At 40.0% G+C, this 22126-nt stretch overlaps 1 protein-coding gene across 6 annotated transcripts in view; it reads right to left on the reverse strand.

The window, feature by feature from the left end:
• LOC311044329 (uncharacterized protein) overlaps nt 1-19815 on the reverse strand; it is a 35748-nt gene extending 15933 nt beyond the window's left edge. For 4 of the 6 annotated variants that reach the window (XM_084055822.1, XM_084055825.1, XM_084055821.1 and 1 more), the window contains exons 1-10: nt 15191-15313; nt 13014-13046; nt 12347-12550; nt 9492-9536; nt 8839-8922; nt 7750-7794; nt 6017-6082; nt 4919-4963; nt 1482-1583; nt 714-758 (exon numbers count right to left, since the gene is read on the reverse strand). In XM_084055822.1, coding sequence (XP_083911948.1) covers nt 714-758; nt 1482-1583; nt 4919-4963; nt 6017-6082; nt 7750-7794; nt 8839-8922; nt 9492-9536; nt 12347-12550; nt 13014-13046; nt 15191-15221 — 700 coding nt within the window. In that variant the 5' untranslated portion in view covers nt 15222-15313. Of the gene's footprint in view, nt 1-713; nt 759-1481; nt 1584-4918; nt 4964-6016; nt 6083-7749; nt 7795-8838; nt 8923-9491; nt 9537-12346; nt 12551-13013; nt 13047-15190; nt 15314-19704 lie in introns of those variants that run through there. The other 2 variants (XM_084055823.1, XM_084055824.1) reach the window with 2 other exon arrangements.
• Nucleotides 19816-22126: the final 2311 nt, after the last annotated feature.

The following is a 22126-nucleotide window of genomic DNA, read 5'->3' on the forward strand; positions in this document are numbered from 1 at the left end:
CTGACCCGAAAAAAAACAAAATGTTGTCACCCTTTTCACCTCGGGGCTGTTTGCATGCCTGATTATTTTGATTGGTGTAAAAAAAAAAAAAAAAAAAATCTTCTTTCAAAACGATATTTTTTTCCCCCAAAACGATACATATCGTCGCGAAAACGTATCGCGATATATCGCGGGACGATATATCGGCACACCCCTACTAAACTGGTTTACTATAAATGGTATATCATGCTTACATGAGAGAAATCATGACTGGAATACTACTACATTGGTGTGCATGTAAACACTGTCAATTTGTCTCTGTTATCTGTAAGCTTAGTTTCTGAAATAATCACACAAGTAAAGGAGAACATTTTCAACAAATGTCTTACTTTGTCGCACTACAGGCCCTATCCAGCATTATGTAATTCTACAGAGCACTGAGATGCATTGTTTTATCTCTAGTTAAGCAATAAGTTAGTTACTACTCCAATATGCTTTCTTACTAATGTTATCACACTTTGCATGACCGTTTAAGGATACACTTTCTCCTTCTAACATAATTGATTTACATAACAATTGTTTTAAACGGTGGTAGGCACACAGGACACATCAAGTGGGCGCAAAACCTGTTGATGGGTTTGAGTTGTCGAGTCAAATAAAATTAAATAATAAAAATCATCATCGTCTTATTTGCATGAAAAATAAAATAACGTTTCAATTGGTTTGAAATGTACCTTTATTCTCGGCAGATGGCTTGTCCTCTATTGAAGCTTCTGGCTCTAAATGATGAATGAAAAATATCAAATATTACATACTCACAAATAAAGATAAGTTAATGATTATGTGAAACATACATTCTAAATTGTATGCTTATACCCTTTTTCGTACTAATGTTATCAAACTTTACAATATTGCAATTTATAATTATCAATATCACACTTATGTCATAAAGATTTTTTCTTTTCAAAAGCTGCTTTAGGCTTTTCCTTGGAAACCACACATGCTACAGTATTACATAAATGATTGTTTAACTCCAACGCATAAAAGGAAAATGTTGAAAGAAATGCTTGATTAACAATAAAAGAGAAACAATTGTAAGAGGGTTGTGTTGCCAACACAGTGTAGTATACAGTATATGCAATATAGATGACATATATGGCATATACAATAGGTAGGATTTAGGCTTTTAGCATAATCATAACTAGCTAATTGTTAGGAAACAAGCCAATTACTACATGTCTTCTCACTAATGTTGACAGTTTGTGTCATTACTGCAAAGTGCATTTGTACAATTTTACTAAATATCACATGTGTCATATAATTTACCCTTCTTTTCAACAGCTGCTTTAGACTTTTCCTTGGAAACCACAGGTGCTAGAATATTATATTAACGGCGAGTGAGTAAACCCGATTGCATACAGTTAAGTAATGATGTCAGATACACCTGATTAACAAGGAAAAATAAAAACAATTTTAAGAATCAACATCCTGCTGAAACAAACCTTTTGCTGGAGCCAGTGGTTGGTCCTCCTCATTAGGAACCTTAGGCTCCGGAGGAACCTTAGGCTCCTTAGGAACCTTAGAATCCTTAGGAACCTCAGGCTCTAAAGACATAAAATCAACAAATGGTCAGTTAATTTGCTGCAACAGTAAGCCTAATCTGGTTTACTATAAATGGTACAGTATGTCATGCTTACATGAGAGAAATCATGACTGGAATACTGTGACAAATGCACATTATATTTATCTGCTTGATCTATGGGTGTTATTTTATACGTGTGATATGTAACATCTGCTCGACTTATACATGTTATTATATACGAGTGATATGTAACATGTTGGACACAATGAGCAATATGAACATTTCCTATTCACGGGAGGGGTAATGGGTCTGCAAAACAGGTAGTAGCGGTGACAGCTGACTTTGAGGAAAGTGAGGGCCCTGATTTCACAGTGCAGCAACAAATGGCCTCAGTGAAGGACAAGTTGCAAAGCTGCCAAAATGAAGTGCAGCAGGTCAGGGGGGATTTTGAAGAAGCAATGGAGAGTGGTATAAATAGGGAATTGAGCCTAAGGGGGTACATAGCTCGCAGGATGCTGGAGATGGAGACTCTCGTCGAAACCTCAGTTGAACGACTCAGGAAAGAAGGGACTGAATGTTTTATGAGGAGAGATGAGAGGTGGGACAGTGAAGTGGCGCAGATGGAAAAAATTGGTGCATCACACCTAAGGTCCCAAACTCCACTTGAGCCAGACATTACTTTCTGTGGAGTACGTACTCCTCACAGCAGTCCCACCAGTACTACCTGCCCTCAGCCCGCCGGTGCATCTCAGGGACCACCCACTATTGCCTCCCACAGCCTGCCTCCCAGCACCTGCTGGAAGAAGGTCCACCGACGAAGCGTCTCCCAACCACCGCCCGACCTGTCGTCGGCGCAGCTGTTTGCGGCTGTGCCGGGGTTACCATCGAGGGGCGGTGATGGTGCCACTCTGGGGCCCCGAGCGCGAGATGTCCCACCTGAGGTGGAATGTCTGATCCAGAAGTGGCCGTCGGGGTTAACCCTTGCAGGCCTAGCCAGGGCTCAGGGCGCAGACCCCAGAGTAAGAGTTCTACAGGAACATCTACAGTAGACCAGGCCAACCAGCGAGCGGATCGTGTGGGCTATGAGGAAATCCAAAGAGTCCTATACCGAAGGCGACCATCCAAAGACGGTGGACTGAAATATCAGGTGGTGGTGCCCAACAGCCGGGTCCACTGTGTCCTGGAATATTTCCATGACCACGCCACGAGTGGTCATCCAGGTCGGCTAAAGACTCTCCTTCGGGTCCTTGAGGTGGCCTGGTGGCCGACAGTCCGCAGACAGGTGTGGGAGTACGTCCAGAGGTGTCACGTTTGTCAGCGAGGCAGGCCGGAGAATCGTAAGCCGTTCGCCCTACTACCGTCCACTAAGGCTGACCAGGCAGGGGAGGTCCTAGGGATCGGCTCTGCAGGGCCATTCCCGGGGGAGAAGAGGAACACCATGCTGCTGGTCACTATTGACTATGACACCAAGTGGGCCAGGGTCAAAGAAATTACACGAAGGGTGGGGGTCTCTCAGTCTAGACGAGCCAAATATGGTAAGGACTGGCGGATCAGTTCCGACCAGGTGATTTGGTCTGGGCGAGAACGCACCCACTTTCAAAAGCATCTGACACAGACTCGTCAAAGCTAGTGCCCCCGAAATGGTCAGGTCCAGCTAGAGAACGAGTCGGATAGGCCCTACAAATTACTGAGTGAAATGGGAAAATGTTAAAAAGTGGATACATTTTAATGTGGTCAACCTCAACCTTCCATTGGGAGGACTTGAAGAAATAGCTTCCAGCTGGGGGGGGGGTGGGCTGGGTGCAGTACGTTAGTCCGACAGCGCATTCCTCCGACAGCGCAGCGCTCCGACGTTTCCAATACTAAACCCGAACCAAACCCGCACCCTAACCCTAACCGCACGCGGATGCCACATAGTCGGAGAAAAGGTCTGTCGGATTAACGCATGCCTCCCGGGGGGACTGTGACAAATGCACATTATATTTATCTGCTTGGGTGTTATTTTATACGTGTGATATGTAACATCTGCCCGACTTATGCATGTTATTATATACGAGTGATATGTAACATGTTGGACACAATGAGTAATATAAACATTTCCTTTTCACGGGAGGGGTAATGGGTCTGATTAGGGGGTGATTGAATGATTTGTGCCACCCGACGTTACTAATAGAGGGTGCGGTTCAGGGGGAGGGAATCGAACAAACAACCTGTGTAGCAGAAGCGACAGGAGGAAGAGAGAGGAGATCTCCTAGGCGCCAGCATTACCGTGTTAAAGTTTAAGTAAAAGTTTAGACGTAATAGTAAGCTGCAGCCAACAACAGACAACGGACGAGCCCTGCGGACAACGGACTTTGTCGTTGCGACGCCGTGGGGATTCGGGTGCTGGGTGAATGGATGAAACACCGTGGAGCGGAGGAATTCTGACGGAGCCGCCGCGGTGAGACAAACCTGAGCTTTCTGTTCTGTTGGATTACAAACTTAAGTTATTATTTGGATCGCCGGTGCGGAAGACCGTTTACGTTTCGTTTTGGATTAAAGGACATAATAGACACTCTCGAGGCCGCGGTCACAAGAGGCCGTTCGGACTATAACGTTGAGCTGTTGTTATTGTTTGTCAAGCGAATAGGCGTCTGTCCGTGCAGCGCTCTGACTAAGTAACTTTTGTTGTACTGTTTTGTTTATCTGTTTGTTTATTTATTTTGTTTATTAGGGAAAGACTTAGGGACGGAAGTCTTGTTTAAAGCCAGCATTGTATTATTTATTTACCATTTCATTTGTCAATTGTTTAATTTGTGGCTAATTTATATAAAGTAATTTCAGTTAAAAACCTGCCGATCTCGTTGTTTTTCCTTTAGTTAATAGTTATCCTTTCAAGGTAAAGGCCGATTGTTACAATACTACTACTGTACATGTGTATGTAAACACTGTCAATTTGTCTCTGTTATCTGTAAGCTTAGTTTCTGAAATAATCACAAAAGTAAAGGAGAACATTTTCAACAAATGTCTTACTTTGTCACACTACAGGCCCTATCCAGCATTATGTAATTCTACAGAGCACTGAGATGCATTGTTTTATCTCTAGTTAAGCAACAAGTTAGTTACTACTCCAATATGCTTTCTTACAAATGTTATCACACTTTGCATGACCGTTTAAGGATACACTTTCTCCTTCACACATAATTTATTTACATAATAATTGTTTTAAACGGTGGTAGGCACACAGGACACATCAAGTGGGCGCAAAACCTGTTGATGGGTTTGAGTGGTCGAGTCAAATAAAATTAAATAATAAAAATCATCCTTGTCTTATTTGCATGAAAAATAAAATAACGTTTCAATTGGTTTGAAATGTACCTTTATTCTCGGCAGATGGCTTGTCCTCTATTGAAGCTTCTGGCCCTAAATGATGAATGAAAAATATCAAATATTACATACTCACAAACAAAGATAAGATAATGATTATGTGAAACATACATTCTAAACGGTATGCTTTTACCCTTTTTCAAAGCCACCGGTTTGTCCTTCTTCTTTGAGCACCTCAGCGACTCAAACACAGTATCAAATAGAATACATTGAGCCATTCACTTGAGACATTCCACCAATCACATAATCACATGAAAAATCCTACTTTTCTTTGCCGTCGTAATTTTGAATGTCTCTGTTATCTGTAAGCTTAGGTTCTGAAATAATCACACAAGTAAAGGAGATCATTTTCAACAAATGTCTTACTTTGTTGTGCTACAGGCCCTATTCAGCATTATGTCATTCTAGAGAGCACTGAGATGCATTGCTTTATCTCTAGTTAAGCAACACGTTAGTTACTACTCCAATATGCTTTCTTACTAATGTTATCACACTTTACAATATTGCAATTTATAATTAGCAATATCACACTTATGTCATAAAGATTTTTTCTTTTCAACAGCTGCTTTAGGCTTTTCCTTGGAAACCACACATGCTACAGTATTACATCAATGATTGTTTAACTCCAACGCATAAAAGGAAAATGTTGAAAGAAATGCTTGATTAACAATAAAAGAGAAACAATTGTAAGAGGGTTGTGTTGCCAACACAGTGTAGTATATATGCAATATAGATGACATATATGGCATATACAATAGGTAGGATTTAGGCTTTTAGCATAATCATAACTAGCTAATTGTTAGGAGACAAGCCAATTACTACATGTCTTCTCACTAATGTTGACAGTTTGTGTCATTACTGCATAGTGCATTTGTACAATTTTACTAAATATCACACGTGTCATATACTTTACCCTTCTTTTCAACAGCTGCTTTAGACTTTTCCTTGGAAACCACAGGTGCTAGAATATTATATTAACGACGAGTGAGTAAGCCTGATTGCATACAGTTAAGTAATGATGTCAGATACACCTGATTAACAAGGAAAAATAAAAACATTTTTAAGAATCAACATCCTGCTGAAACAAACCTTTTGCTAGAGCCAGTGGTTGGTCCTCCTCATTAGGAACCTTAGGCTCCTTAGGAACCTTAGGCTCTAAAAACATAAAATCAACAAATGGTCAGTTCATTTGCTGCAACAGTAAGCCTAATCTGGTTTACTATAAATGGTATATCATGCTTAGAAACCCGCGGTGAGGCCTTTAGGAGGGCCATTTCAGCGAACCGCAAGTGGAGCTAATACCATTAGACGGCCCAATCTAGTGGTATCGGCCCAAGGAACCATCACGCCAGAAGGAAATGTTTGGATCGGGGCGGTGCACCTGATCTGGCGCAGCGCTCAGGTCCTGGACCTGGTGAGACGAAGGAGGAGCCCGGCCAGGAGACAACCCACAGAGCCTAGTCCCTCCACGTGCCAGAGCCTCCCCGAGTCCCGGCAGAGTACTTCCGGAGAAGCGGACTGCCCTGTCTTGCCCTATAGGACTGACCGTGGGTGCTACTGGGACGTAAGTCGGGGCTTGATCAACCCTGGCTGGGTCACCTGGGCGAGGGTGTATGTTGTATGTTGCGAGACCCGAAACACCCTATGACCCCAGGCTACAACACGGATGATACGTCCCAGTTGCATCCATGTGATGTTTTTCTTTATTAGTTATTCTATTTATAGTGGCTCATAGGAATTTATAGACTACGTGACAACCAGGAATAGTTTGGTGACCACAGGAGAGACTGTTGACAGCCGGAATGTAGACGGCATCCCGGGAGCAGTATGGGTTAGCGCCCCAGGCTGTGTCTTCAGTGAGGAAGAAGCCCGAAAAAACCCTCGGTGAGGCCTTTAGGAGGGCCATTCCAGCGAACCGCAAGTGGAGCGAATACCATTAGACGGCCCAATCTAGTGGTATCGGCCCAAGAAACCATCACGCCAGAAGGAAATGTTTGGATCGGGGCGGTGCACCTGATCTGGCGCAGCGCTCAGGTCCTGGACCTGGTGAGACGAAGGAGGAGCCCGGCCAGGAGACAACCCACAGAGCCTAGTCCCTCCACGTGCCAGAGCCTCCCCGAGTTCCGGCAGAGTACTTCTGGAGAAGCGGACTGCCCTGTCTTGCCCTATAGGACTGACCGTGGGTGCTACTGGGACGTAAGTCAGGGCTTGATCAAACCTGGCTGGGTCACCTGGGCGAGGGTGTATGTTGTATGTTGCGAGACCCGAAACACCCTATGACCCCAGGCTAAAACACTGATGATACGTCCCAGTTGCATCCATGTGATGTTTTTCTTTATTCCATGAGAGAAATCATGACTGGAATACTACTACATTGGTGTGCATGTAAACACTGTCAATTTGTCTCTGTTATCTGTAAGCTCAGTTTCTGAAATAATCACAAAAGTAAAGGAGAACATTTTCAACAAATGTCTTACTTTGTCGCACTACAGGCCCTATCCAGCATTATGTAATTCTACAGAGCACTGAGATGCATTGTTTTATCTCTAGTTAAGCAACAAGTTAGTTACTACTCCAATATGCTTTCTTACTAATGTTATCACACTTTGCATGACCGTTTAAGGATACACTTTCTCCTTCACACATAATTGATTTACATAACAATTGTTTTAAACGGTGGTAGGCACACAGGGCACATCAAGTGGGCGCAAAACCTGTTGATGGGTTTGAGTGGTCGAGTCAAATAAAATTAAATAATAAAAATCATCATCGTCTTATTTGCATGAAAAATAAAATAACGTTTCAATTGGTTTGAAATGTACCTTTATTCTCGGCAGATGGCTTGTCCTCTATTGAAGCTGCTGACTCTAAATGATCAATGAAAAATATCAAATATTACATACTCACAAATAAAGATAAGATAATGATTATGTGAAACATACATTCTAAACTGTATGATTTTACCCTTTTTCAAAGCCACGGGTTTGTCCTTCTATTTGAGCACCTCAGCGACTCAAACACAGTATCAAATAGAATACATTGAGCCATTCACTTGAGAAATTCCACCAATCACATAATCACATGAAAATCCTACTTTTCTTTGCTGTCGTAATTTTGAATGTCTCTGTTATCTGTAAGCTTAGGTTCTGAAATAATCACACAAGTAAAGGAGAACATTTTCAACAAATGTCTTACTTTGTCGTGCTACAGGCCCTATTCAGCATTATGTCATTCTAGAGAGCACTGACATGCATTGCTTTATCTCTAGTTAAGCAACAAGTTAGTTACTACTCCAATATGCTTTCTTACTAATGTTATCACACTTTACAATATTGCAATTTATAATTAGCAATATCACACTTATGTCATACAGATGTTTTCTATTCAACAGCTGATTTAGGCTTTTCCTTGGAAACCACACACTACAGTATTACATTAATGATTGTTTAACTCCAACGCATAAAAGGAAAATGTTGAAAGAAATGCTTGATTAACAATAAAAGATAAACAATTGTAAGAGGGTTGTGCTGCCAACACAGTGTAGCATATATGCAATATAGATTACATTTATGGCATATACAATAGGTAGGATTTAGGCTTTTAGCATAATCATAACTAGCTAATTGTTAGGAAACAAGCCAACAATTACTACATGTCCTCTCACTAATTGACAGTTTGTGTCATTACTGCATAGTGCATTTGTACAATTTTACTAAATATCACACGTGTCATATACTTTTTTACTTTTCAAAAGCTGCTTTAGACTTTTCCTTGGAAACCACAGGTGCTAGAATATTATATTAACGAGTGAGTAAACCTGATTGCATACAGTTAAGTAATGATGTCAGATACACCTGATTAACAAGGAAAATAAAAACATTTTTAAGAATAAACATCCTGCTGAAACAAACCTTTTGCTGGAGCCACTGGTTGGTCCCCCTCATTAGGAACCTTAGGCTCCTTAGGAACCTTAGGCTCCTTAGGAACCTTAGGCTCTAAAGACATAAAATCAACAAATGGTCAGTTCATTTGCTGCAACAGTAAACCTAATCTGGTTTACTATAAATGGTATATCATGCTTACATGAGAGAAATCATGACTGGAATAGCTACTACATTGGTGTGCATGTAAACACTGTCAGTTTGTCTCTGTTATCTGTAAGCTTAGTTTCTGAAATAATCACACAAGTAAAGGAGAACATTTTCAACAAATGTCTTACTTTGTCGCACTACAGGCCCTATCCAGCATTATGTAATTCTACAGAGCACTGAGATGCATTGTTTTATCTCTAGTTAAGCAACAAGTTAGTTACTACTCCAATATATTTTCTTACTAATGTTATCACACTTTGCATGACCGTTTAAGGATGCACTTTCTCCGTCACACATAATTGATTTACATAACAATTGTTTTAAACGGTGGTAGGCACACAGGACACATCAAGTGGGCGCAAAACCGGTTGATGGGTTTGAGTGGTCGAGCCAAATAAAATTAAATAATACAAATCATCATAGTCTTATTTGCATGAAAAATAAAATAACGTTTCAATTGGTTTGAAATGTACCTTTATTCTCGGCAGATGGCTTGTCCTCTATTGAAGCCGCTGACTCTAAATGATCAATGAAAAATATCAAATATTACATACTCACAAATAAAGATAAGATAATGATTATGTGAAACATACATTCTAAACTGTATGCTTTTACCCTTTTTCAAAGCCACGGGTTTGTCCTTCTATTTGAGCACCTCAGCGACTCAAACACAGTATCAAATAGAATACATTGAGCCATTCACTTGAGACATTCCACCAATCACATAATCACATGAAAAATCCTACTTTTCTTTGCTGTCGTAATTTTGAATGTCTCTGTTATCTGTAAGCTTAGGTTCTGAAATAATCACACAAGTAAAGGAGAACATTTTCAACAAATGTCTTACTTTGTTGTGCTACAGGCCCTATTCAGCATTATGTAATTCTAGAGAGCACTTGCATTGCTTTATCTCTAGTTAAGCAACAAGTTAGTTACTACTCCAACAGGATATGCTTTCTTGTTATGTTATCACACTTTGCATGACCGTTTGAGTCATTATCATGTAGTGCATTTATACAATATTGCAATTTAATTAGCAATATCACACATGTCATAAACCTTTTTTTTTCAACAGCTGCTTTAGGCTGTTCCTTGCCACATGTGCTAGAGGAATATTATATTAAAGATTGTAACTTATGTAGAGAAGGATTGAAAAGAAAAGCTTGATTAACAATGAAAATGAGAGAAACTAAACATTCTTAGGAATCAATAACATCCTGCAGAAACAATAAGCAACAATAAGCTTAATGTTTTGTTAACATGAAAGGCATGTATTTATATTTGAACTGGGGACACAGTTCACATAGAGATACTGTGTACCGCTCACAACAAGCTTCTAGATCAGCTATTCTCATTCTATTTGTTTGCCCCTTTCTTATATTATTTGACAATTTGGCCAATGTTTGAACAATTTTTATAGTAGCCTATAGTTTGTTACTTTTGATGCAGTAATGGTATTTTTCTTTTATTTCCGTCAATCTTTTTTGCTATTTTTAGGTATTAAAAAAGGTCTTAAGAGTCCTTACATTTTTATTTCACTGTCATCTGGGGACCCCCCCAAAATCTTGTGGGGACCCCCTGGGGGTCCCGACCCACAGGTTGAGAACCACTGCTCTAGTCTATACAGAACAGGGTTTGAGTCTGTTTATGGATGCATTGCTGACCTACTGTTGAACTACTATTTCAGAAAAACAAAACTGGATCAAATCTATAAACACCCATGAGCACAGGTCCATTTCTCCTCTCTTTTTAGTGGCCTTTGTAGAAGTCTAGAAAGTGTCAGACGCTTGCACCAAGAAACGGATTGTTTTAAACGGTAGTAGGCACACAGGGTGTGTCAAGTGGTCGCAAAACCTGTTGATGGGTCGTTGCAAGTGGTTGAGTCAAATAGCGTTTGTATGAAAATAAATAATAATTAAGCTTAACTGTTTACCACCGCTAATCAGAATTACGTATGAGATTGCAATGACTTTACTTTGTCATACAAAAACATGGAAATAGTATGTAAATAAATAAATAAAATAAAGATGGAACATGTTATTTCCAGTGGACCCTGCCTTTTTTTAAATCCTTGCTATTGACTAATTAATACAATATTTTTTACTTCAACTGAACAGAGCTGCCTCGGACCTTCTTTAAGTTCACTGCCTATTTCTTTCCAATGATGTCTACACAGGAAAGGAACTTAAAGTCTTGTCCTGAAACTAAACCCTCTCAAAAGAGCACCTGTTCTCTGTTTGACATAATTACGGACCCATGCGGCGCTTCTTCATCTGTTATCAGAACATTTTTATTGTTATTGCAGAATGTGCCACATTTTGCAACCCTTGTATCCTTCTCTAGTTTGGGCATCTTTATCTCCGTTATTGGTTCTCACCTTCAGTTATTTTATAGAGATGCAAATTTGAATTAGGCTAGGTCTGTTAATGTAGTACTGTGGGTTTTATTTCATGGTATTGTCTTTTAATATACAACAAGGTCAAAAGTGGTAAATCTGTCATGCCTACAACTTTATAAGCTGAAGGGTTTAATCTGGACAAGAGCGATATACTGTATATGTGCCTGACTGGTTATGTTCAAGCAAGGTAGACCCATACACAACAGGGTCTAATCAGAACGGTCTCAAAAAGTCGGATTATTGGGTTTGTATGTTTTTTTTTTGTATTTTGTTTTTATCCTACTTTAGCAATATCCCATGTGTGAATCAAATTAACTAGAGGTCATTGTTTTGGAGTTTGTCTCAGACCCCGATGACACACAGGAGTAAAGCCAAGGAAAGAATGTATTTACTCTGCATCGTTACAGGTAGAGGTGTTTTTGGGGTAGCTGAAATGCATAAATGAGAATGTTAACGTTTATTTGTCATTTATCATTTTGCATGGTACTCATGCGAAATTAATGGGGATGAATATTAAAGATGAAATCAAGTACTAAATATGTTCCTAAAAGACCACAGCTCCTTCCTGTTTGAACACAACAGGAACTATTATTTGCCTGAATGAATAAGGATGTACTTCACACATACTGTATCGACATAAAGATGACTTCAGGACATTGACTGTAATGATATTCAATGGTTTCACTGTCTCCATAGCTGAATGTGGTTAAGCGTTACAATAAGAATATGTATAAACCAGGCTTAAAACTCATTCAGCAATATACAGTATTCCGGTCAATCATCATAATGGAGAAATGCAAGGCATTATGAGAGATGTAAAACCACTGAACAGCCTCTGTTACTTCACTAATTTTCACTCAAAGGTCATTAATGACTTACCCCCATACCAAAAACATTTCAGTTCAGCCACACATGAGAATTACATCTTACGTTTACAAATGAGACTGGGCTTCTCTGACCACTGTCGAGTCCTCATGCACGTGATGCGGTCGGAGGTGCCTGGCTTCTTCACGTAACCATCAATACAGCTGTACCGGTAGTTGCCGCCAATCTGACAACAATTCACTGCTTCTGGAAGTTCAGCGGAATCCACCTTTGGTAACTCTGAGCAGAGACACGGGCAGTTGTCGTCGTCTGCAAACAAAGATTGGAGATTATCAGGATAAAATGGATTATTGCAACGAGTGGTCAAGTCAAATAAAATCATATCTTACTTTCATGAAAATCCTAATTAAGCTAATTGGCTTGCCCACCGCTAATCACAATAAAATTACGATTACTTTTCTTTGGCCTACAAAAAAATGCCAATATGTACACCGAATATATAGTATACGAAAGAAATTGTGCAAAAATATATAATTGCCAATTTTATTGTAACAAATAATGATATTCTCTAGTCTACAGAACAGGGCTTGAGTGACCCACTGTTGAACTACTATTTCAGAAAAACAGAACTGGATCAAATCTATAAACAGCCATAAGCACAGGTTCATTTCTACTCTCTGTTTAGTGGCTTTTGTAGAGGTCATTGTTCTAGAGTTAGTTTCAGAAGAACCTGATGGCATGCAGTTGTAAAGAACATAAAGGATGTACTTACTCTGCATTGTTGCGACAGGTGGCAGTAGTATAGCTGAAATGCAATGAATGAGAATTTTAAAGTATATCCATCATCTTTCATTTTGCACTGTATCATGGGAAATGAATGGGACTGAATATAAAATTTGAAATCAAGTACTAAAATCTATAAAAGACCACTGCTCCTTCCTGTTTGCACTTTCTCCTTCACACATAATTGATTTACACATATAAAGATTGTTTTAAACGGTAGTAGGCACACCGGACGTGTAAAGTGAGTTTAAATAAAACCAAATCAAAATATATTTTAAAAAAAAAATCTATATCATCATCATGAAAAATAAAATTAAGTTGTAATTGTTTCACCACCACTAATTGCTTATGTATGAGATTGCAATTACTTTGTCATACAACAACATACAAATACTATGAAAAAAAAGAAAAATAGAAAAGATTTCTACTGTTATTCCAAGTTGTGCCACAGTTTGGAACCCTTATCATTCTGTAGTTTGGGCATCTGTATCTCCCCTATTGGTTCTTCCCTTCACAGATTTCAATTAGGATAGGTCTGTTAATGTAGTACCCAGGATTTTAAGATATTGTTTTTTTTAAACATATATACAGACAGCAAGGTCAAAAGTGGAGTGATCGAAGGTAAATCTTTCATGCCTAAAACGTTATAATCTGACATGTTTCATCTGGACAGGAGTGATTTACTGCTTGACTTGTATGTTCAAGTATGGTACATCCATACACCACAGGTTCTATCAGAACTGGTCAAATAGTAGGATTAGAATAGATTAAATATATAAGTCTTATCCAACATCACCTAAAAAGGATCAAAATAAAATATGCAGGTGAATCAACATTGGAATTAATTCATATTCAATGATGGCGGTTAGTGAGCTGACAGAGAAGATGGTAATTAACGGACCTGGGGTGACAGGACTTTCTTTAGTTGCCAGTGGTGGAAAAAGTACTCAATTGCTTTACTTAAGTAAAAGTATGAATACTGCAATGTAGGAATACTCCGTTACAAGTAAAAGGCCGGAATTAATTGACTTGAGTAAAAGTACAAAAGTGTCGGCATAAGAATGTACTTAAAGTACCAAAAGTAAAAGTAGTCATTATGCAGAATGTCCCATTTCAAGTTTTCAAATGTATAAACATCTTTTGAAAATAGCAGATTTACAAGCTCAGAATGCGTCACACCGCAACTCATTGTGGGCTTGTAGATCTGCAATTTTCAAATGGCCGAAATATATGCAGAGCTGAAGTGGATAATGTAGGTTTTGCAATAATAATCAAAATCTACAAAGTAACTAGTAACTAAAGTTTTCAAATAAATGTAGTGGATTGGATCCGAGATGTAGTGGAGTAGAAGTATTGTAAATTGGAAATACTCAAGTAAAGTACAAATACCTCAAAATTGTACTTAAGTACAGTACTTAAGTAAATGTTTAGTGATACTTTCCACCATGTCAGTTGCAACTCACTCCCACCTCACATCAAAGCCGCCTCCAGTCTTGCCCTGCTCAAAGCCTCCATCAAAACCCACCTTTTCAGACTCACTTTCCCTGCCTAATTCTGACCCCTTTGCCTTTTAATTTATATGTTTTTCTTTTTCTTTGTAAAGTCTTAAGGAAGTTGTTTCTTTGATTTGTTTCTGTTTTGTAAAGGGACTTTGAGTACCAAGAAAAGCACTATTTAAATTGGATGTATTATTATTATTGTTATAATTAGCTAATCTTAACTCTTTTAATTGCTCCATTAGCTTACATGGACTCAAAGAGCAGAAAACCCAGTTCTATTGAATGATAATTGCCTCTTTCATAATTCTTTTGAGCGGTTGATTCAACTTTGTTACACCTTTAATGTTCTAGGTCTAATATAGCAGGCATAGAAATGGTATAGTATGTCCATCCATCACACTCACGCGCGCGCACGCGCACACACGCACGCACGCACGCACGCACGCACGCACGCACACACACACACACACACACACACACACACACACACACACACACACACACACACACACACACACACACACACACACACACACACACACACACACACACACACACACACACACACACACACACAGACAGACAGACAGACAGACAGACAGACAGACAGACAGACAGACAGACAGACATACACACAGTCATTATCCTTATTAAAACAGAGTCATACCTGACATCCAGAGCAAGGTGAACAGCATCATTATTAAGATCTATATGTCTGTAGATGTCAGGACCGTTAAGTGGATATGATACTGAGATCCACTCACTTTCTGTATCGTATGTATGGTTTCTGTGTAACCACCCCCCTGACAGGAAGCTGTCATCAACATACAGTATCTCCTCAAGTTTCGATATGATACTGGGATCCAGTGACTTTCTGTTTTGTATCAAGTTTCTTTCTTTCTTTCTTTCTATCTACACACACAGACGTTGTGTGCTGTGTACTATTACAGAGAATATGGAGCAGCAGGAAGGCACAACGTAGCTTTTCTGAAGAACATGCTGCATGTGATTGTGAACTACAACTGAAATAAAGAAAAGGGACCCGCGGCCGAGTGCCTTATTTATAAGATTACAAGATAAAATCTACTGTACACACACACACACACACACACACACACACACACACAGAGAGAGAGAGGATTTGCATGTAATTTATTTTCAAAATGACATGCAAACACACACACACACACACACACGCGCGCACACACAAACACACACACACACACACACACACACACACACACACACACACACACACACACACACACACACACACACACACACACACACAAGTTTCGGCTAAAGAGAAACCCTGAGTCCCCTTGTTCACCAAAGCACAACACAACGCAGAGTCGTTGCGAGGGTCTGCTGAAAAGTAGACCCAGACCGGCTACATAGACACACATCCCAGTATAGGCCCCTGGGGGGACAGAAGTACAGGAAGCTGTCATCAACATATCTCCTCAAGTTTCGATATGATACTGGGATCCAGTCACTTTCTGTTTTGTACCAAGTTTCTTTCTTTCTTTCTATCTACACACACACACACACACACACACACACACACACACACACACACACACACACACACACACACACACACACACACACACACACACACACACACACACACACGTTGTGTGCTGTGTACTATTACAGAGAATATGGAGCAGCAGGAAGGCACAACATAGCTTTTCTGAAGAACATGCTGCATGTGATTGTGAACTACAACTGAAATAAAGAAAAGGGACCTGCGGCCGAGTGCCTTATTTATAAGATTACAAGATAAAATCTCACTATACACACACACACACACACACACACACACACACACGAGCACTGTAGATTAGAGGCAAAAAAAGTTAAAATCTCACTGTACACACACACACACACACACACACACACACACACACACACACACACACACACACACACACACACGAGGGTTTGGTTTGTATGTGTTGCTTCTTTGTCGTGCTCATACGGACGGACAAGCCGTGCTCATACGGACGGACATAACATACGGACGGACACTTTGATAAGCAGTGGCCAATGAGAGGAGAGATGGAATAGCCGATCTCCAAGTCCGTGTGTGTGTGTGTGTGTGTGTGTGCGTGTGTTCGTGTGCGCGCGTGTGCAGTGTTGGTTTGTATGTGTTGCTTCTTTGTCGTGCTCATACGGACGGACAAGCCGTGCTCATACGGACGGACATAACATACGGACGGACATACGGACGTCAAGTGTGTGTGTGTGTGTGTGTGTGTGTGTGTGTGTGTGTGTGTGTGTGTGTGTGTGTGTGTGTGTGTGCGCGCATGTGTGCAGTATTGGCTTGTGTGTGTGTGTGTGTGTGTGTGTTGAAGTGGCGCGTGTGTTGCTACTTTGCCGTGTTAAAACATACGGACGGACATAACATACGGACGGACGGACGGACACGCAGACATAGTCAAATGTAGAGCGGCTGGCACCGCTAAAAAGGAGTATAGATGTAGCCGGTCTGGGCCTACTTTTAAACAGACCCTCGCTACTACTCTGCGTTGTGCGTGATGATGGACAAGGGGACTTAGGTTTTGTCTTTAGCCGAAACTGGTGGCGTGAATATTTTATAAGGTATACTAGTCCCTCAGTTGTTTCATGGCAGACACTGAGAATGGTGGGTATTGCAGACGTCTTGTGTCCTAATGCTGCTGCATTCCCTGTCTTTATTTCATGCAGAGAAATAAATATGCCACCAGTTTCGGCTAAAGAGAAACCCTGAGTCCCCTTGTTCACCAAAGCACAACACAACGCAAAGTCGTAGCGAGGGTCTGCTGAAAAGTAGGCCCAGACCGGCTACATAGACACACATCCCAGTATAGGCCCCTGGGGGGACAGAAGTATTATACTAGGGTATAATTGGTTAAACAATCCTGTTAACTTTGGGATGTTTTGTAATCATTCCTTATCACAGATCTTGTTTTCATTTTTAGTATGTGCATTTGTGCACCACTCGCTCAACCCTTTGACAGCACAGCCTCTGGCACAGATGACACAGATGCTTTTCCGGTTTCAATGGATTAAACCACAGCAACCGTTGAAGAGACCTCACCACGGGTGACTAACCTCCACAACAAGTCAGTATCTGAACTACACAAAAACATGAACACAATAGAAACCAATGATGAGGAAGTAAAAAAGACCAGTTAAATTCTATAAAAGGGCGGGCTGGACAGACACAAACAACAAATAAGAAACACAAAAATAAGGCAACACACATATTGTTTATATAAGTATAGTATAAGTTGACTTAAAAAAGTGCACATATTTGTTCACATGTGTGAGAGGAAAAACAGTGAAAAAAGGTGTGATTTCCTGTGAAATACGCTTCTTCTAGGTATTTAAAGACTGAGTGGAAAGTTCCTTGTGGTCACCTTTGAACTTCTTGTCAAGCTGCAGCCAGCATTTTGATCATGTGATATCCTGTAGATATGTGCAGTACTTTTGACATGGACCAAGGCCATGATGGACTTATTTTAGAAATAAGAGGAACTGAGAGTATGCCCTCATTGTATTTATCTTCATTCTTAGAACCAAAAACTGAGGGATATCAAACACGCTCACAGACACACATTAGACTCATCACTGCCCCAGACAAAATGGAACAAACTCCAGGACCCTCTGAAACTGGATAAATTGGTCTCTATAGAGACATTTAGGGTACTACTTGCTTTTTGTAGCTCTTATGTATCGACATTATGATTTTTAAAAAATATTGTTAATTATATTGCTGTATTTAAAATTGTATTGTTTTTTGTATAAGTTGTGATCATGTTGTACTCAGGGCGTCCTTGAAAAAGAGAGCTTGCTCTCAAAGGTAGTCCCTGATTAAATAAAGGTCGCACAGACAAGTTAACAGTGAGCCAATACTGTGGCCTGCCTGTTTGAAGTGCAGAGCTACAGGATTTCTTTAGTCTCCGCATGTTATGTGAAGAGGTCTGTTGGTCTTTCCTACGTACCCCACACCACAGGGACATTTGATTAGGTACACCACATTTGTGGGACTACAAATGTGGTGTACCTAATCAAATGTCCCTGTGGCTTGGGGAAAAAATAACCATATTTTTTCCTGTGTTGGGCCTCCCTTCACATCATGCTACAAATTCAGTTGGTGAAGCTCATGGCGGCAGAGTACAGTGAAACACTGGATCATGTGGTCACCATCGTGTGGTCATGTGGTCAGGATTTCAAGGATGAAGTTTGCAAACTGTCTATCCTAAAAGCACTGGAGAACGCCTTCACTGAAGAGCTGCCTCAATGCAACACTTCCACAAACCCAGCCATCACCCGTCAAGAGACTGCCTTGTCTGAGACACAGGTTTAGGCTTTGAATGTACTTTAATTCATACAACTGTAAATGTTATTTTCTTTCTCAGTACATTCTCTAAGATTTAAACAATGATTAATTTCTAAAATTACATGTTAAAGTTAGAGTTTTAAAAACATCATTGGGTTCTCTTTGATATGCTTCTTTAATTTTAGATTTTTTCCCCCTGTTTTTTTCTTTTCGATTTGATGTCACAGATTGGCCCAGACTCCATATTTGGGCATACCTGAAAACTCCCTATGGGCACAAAAGGGACACACAGAAACAGACAGACAGACAGACAGACAGACAGACAGACAGACAGGTACAACAGGTACTCTGATAACGGATACATCAGGTATATTGTATCAGGTTGGGACATGCATTTCCAACTTGCATCGTTCCCCGACTGGTGCACACACTGGTCTAGTAATTAAAATACTACAAAAGTGTGCCCCTCTGAGTGCAGATCTCCACCAGGTCGGGGTGCCTACCCAGGGCTTTGTTACTCATGGGGTGCAGCTGCCGAGGGAAATAGTTAACTGTTTGCATCCGTGGCGCCCCCTATGGGCAAAAGTTAAAGCGGTTTTGCAGGTTTGCTGTATAGAGGCCCCTCAACATGCAATGCCTAGTTGGGGATGATTGGGATGTTGCTTTCATTTTATGTTTTTGTAAGAATTACGCCCGCCCCCACACATTTTTTATGGCAATTACAAGCATTGGGTATGATGGTATGGAGTATAGGCGGCAAGGGTTTGGTCTTGGAAATGAAGCCAATGCGGGAGTAACAAAAATGTTGCAGTTCACATTAATGAAAAACAAGAAAGGGACTTGCAACTCACTTTTAAACGTTCCAAATGTATTCACAGCAGCAAGCAACACAACGTTTCGACCTTGCAGTCCTTTTCACTGACCAACCGGTCGTTGGGTCGGTGGGTACACATCAGGCCTTCATCTTTTTAGGGGCAAGGCCACTTGGCCTTCTATATTTTTAGGGCACAAAAAACAAATGCCAGGACAGCAAAGTTGTCAAATAAAACATTATATTATGTCCACTGAAATAATTAATTGAATTAAAGGACAACTAATTGGTTAAAGGACAACTTTAGTTTTTTACAACCAAGGTTTATGTTTTAGATTGTAATTAAAGTAAATAAAATATGAGTGTTAACATTTTTAAATGTACTGCTTTCTATAGTTTTAGCAATTTTCGCGATCTTTTTTTACAGTGGGCGGGGGCATTCTGTCCTGTGGCTAAATATGTATTTTTTTACACAATAACCTGGTGTTTTCTTTATTATTATTTACAGTAGCTCTTCTAGCCCCCAATAACTCAAATCTGGCCATCAAAGACCACAGGACCTTTTTTATTGTGTGAAAAAGGCATATTTAGCCACCGGACAGAATGCCCCCGCCCACTGTAAAAAACATCGCAAAAATTGCCAAAACTGTAGAAAGCAGTACATTGAAAAATAGAACACTCATCTTTTATTTACTTTAATTACAAGCTAAAATATAAACCTTGGTTGTAAAAAACTAAAGTTGTCCTTTAAAAATGAATTGGTATTATATGCGTAGTATAACTATCAGTGAAATAAACAAATGATTGGTATTTACAAATAACCAATATTTGATGTGACGCGTTGTGAGCTTGTAGATCTGCTATTTTCAAAAGATTTGTATACATTTTATACATATGATACTGTACTTGTGAAACTGGACATCCTTTATACTGGGTTCTCTTTGATATGCTTCTTTAATTTTAGATTTTTTCCCCCTGTTTTTTTCTTTTCGATTTGATGTCACAGATTGGCCCAGACTCCATATTTGGGCATACCTGAAAACTCCCTATGGGCACAAAAGGGACACACAGAAACAGACAGACAGACAGACAGACAGACAGACAGACAGACAGACAGGTACAACAGGTACTCTGATAACGGATACATCAGGTATATTGTATCAGGTTGGGACATGCATTTCCAACTTGCATCGTTCCCCGACTGGTGCACACTGGTCTAGTAATTAAAATACTACAAAAGTGTGCCCCTCTGAGTGCAGATCTCCACCAGGTCGGGGTGCCTACCCAGGGCTTTGTTACTCATGGGGTGCAGCTGCCGAGGGAAATAGTTAACTGTTTGCATCCGTGGCGCCCCCTATGGGCAAAAGTTAAAGCGGTTTTGCAGGTTTGCTGTATAGAGGCCCCTCAACATGCAATGCCTAGTTGGGGATGATTGGGATGTTGCTTTCATTTTATGTTTTTGTAAGAATTACGCCCGCCCCCACACATTTTTTATGGCAATTACAAGCATTGGGTATGATGGTATGGAGTATAGTCGGCAAGGGTTTGGTCTTGGAAATGAAGCCAATGCGGGAGTAACAAAAATGTTGCAGTTCACATTAATGAAAAACAAGAAAGGGACTTGCAACTCACTTTTAAACGTTCCAAATGTATTCACAGCAGCAAGCAACACAACGTTTCGACCTTGCAGTCCTTTTCACTGACCAACCGGTCGTTGGGTCGGTGGGTACACATCAGGCCTTCATCTTTTTAGGGGCAAGGCCACTTGGCCTTCTATATTTTTAGGGCACAAAAAACAAATGCCAGGACAGCAAAGTTGTCAAATAAAACATTATATTATGTCCACTGAAATAATTAATTGAATTAAAGGACAACTAATTGGTTAAAGGACAACTTTAGTTTTTTACAACCAAGGTTTATGTTTTAGATTGTAATTAAAGTAAATAAAATATGAGTGTTAACATTTTTAAATGTACTGCTTTCTATAGTTTTAGCAATTTTCGCGATCTTTTTTTACAGTGGGCGGGGGCATTCTGTCCTGTGGCTAAATATGTATTTTTTTACACAATAACCTGGTGTTTTCTTTATTATTATTTACAGTAGCTCTTCTAGCCCCCAATAACTCAAATCTGGCCATCAAAGACCACAGGACCTTTTTTATTGGGTGAAAAAGGCATATTTAGCCACCGGACAGAATGCCCCCGCCCACTGTAAAAAACATCGCAAAAATTGCCAAAACTGTAGAAAGCAGTACATTGAAAAATAGAACACTCATCTTTTATTTACTGTAATTACAAGCTAAAATATAAACCTTGGTTGTAAAAAACTAAAGTTGTCCTTTAAAAATGAATTGGTATTATATGCGTAGTATAACTATCAGTGAAATAAACAAATGATTGGTATTTACAAATAACCAATATTTGATGTGACGCGTTGTGAGCTTGTAGATCTGCTATTTTCAA

This window comes from Gymnoscopelus microlampas (genome assembly GCF_963454915.1).
Source record: "Gymnoscopelus microlampas genome assembly, chromosome: 4".
In the NCBI taxonomy this organism is placed as follows: Eukaryota; Metazoa; Chordata; class Actinopteri; order Myctophiformes; family Myctophidae; genus Gymnoscopelus; species Gymnoscopelus microlampas.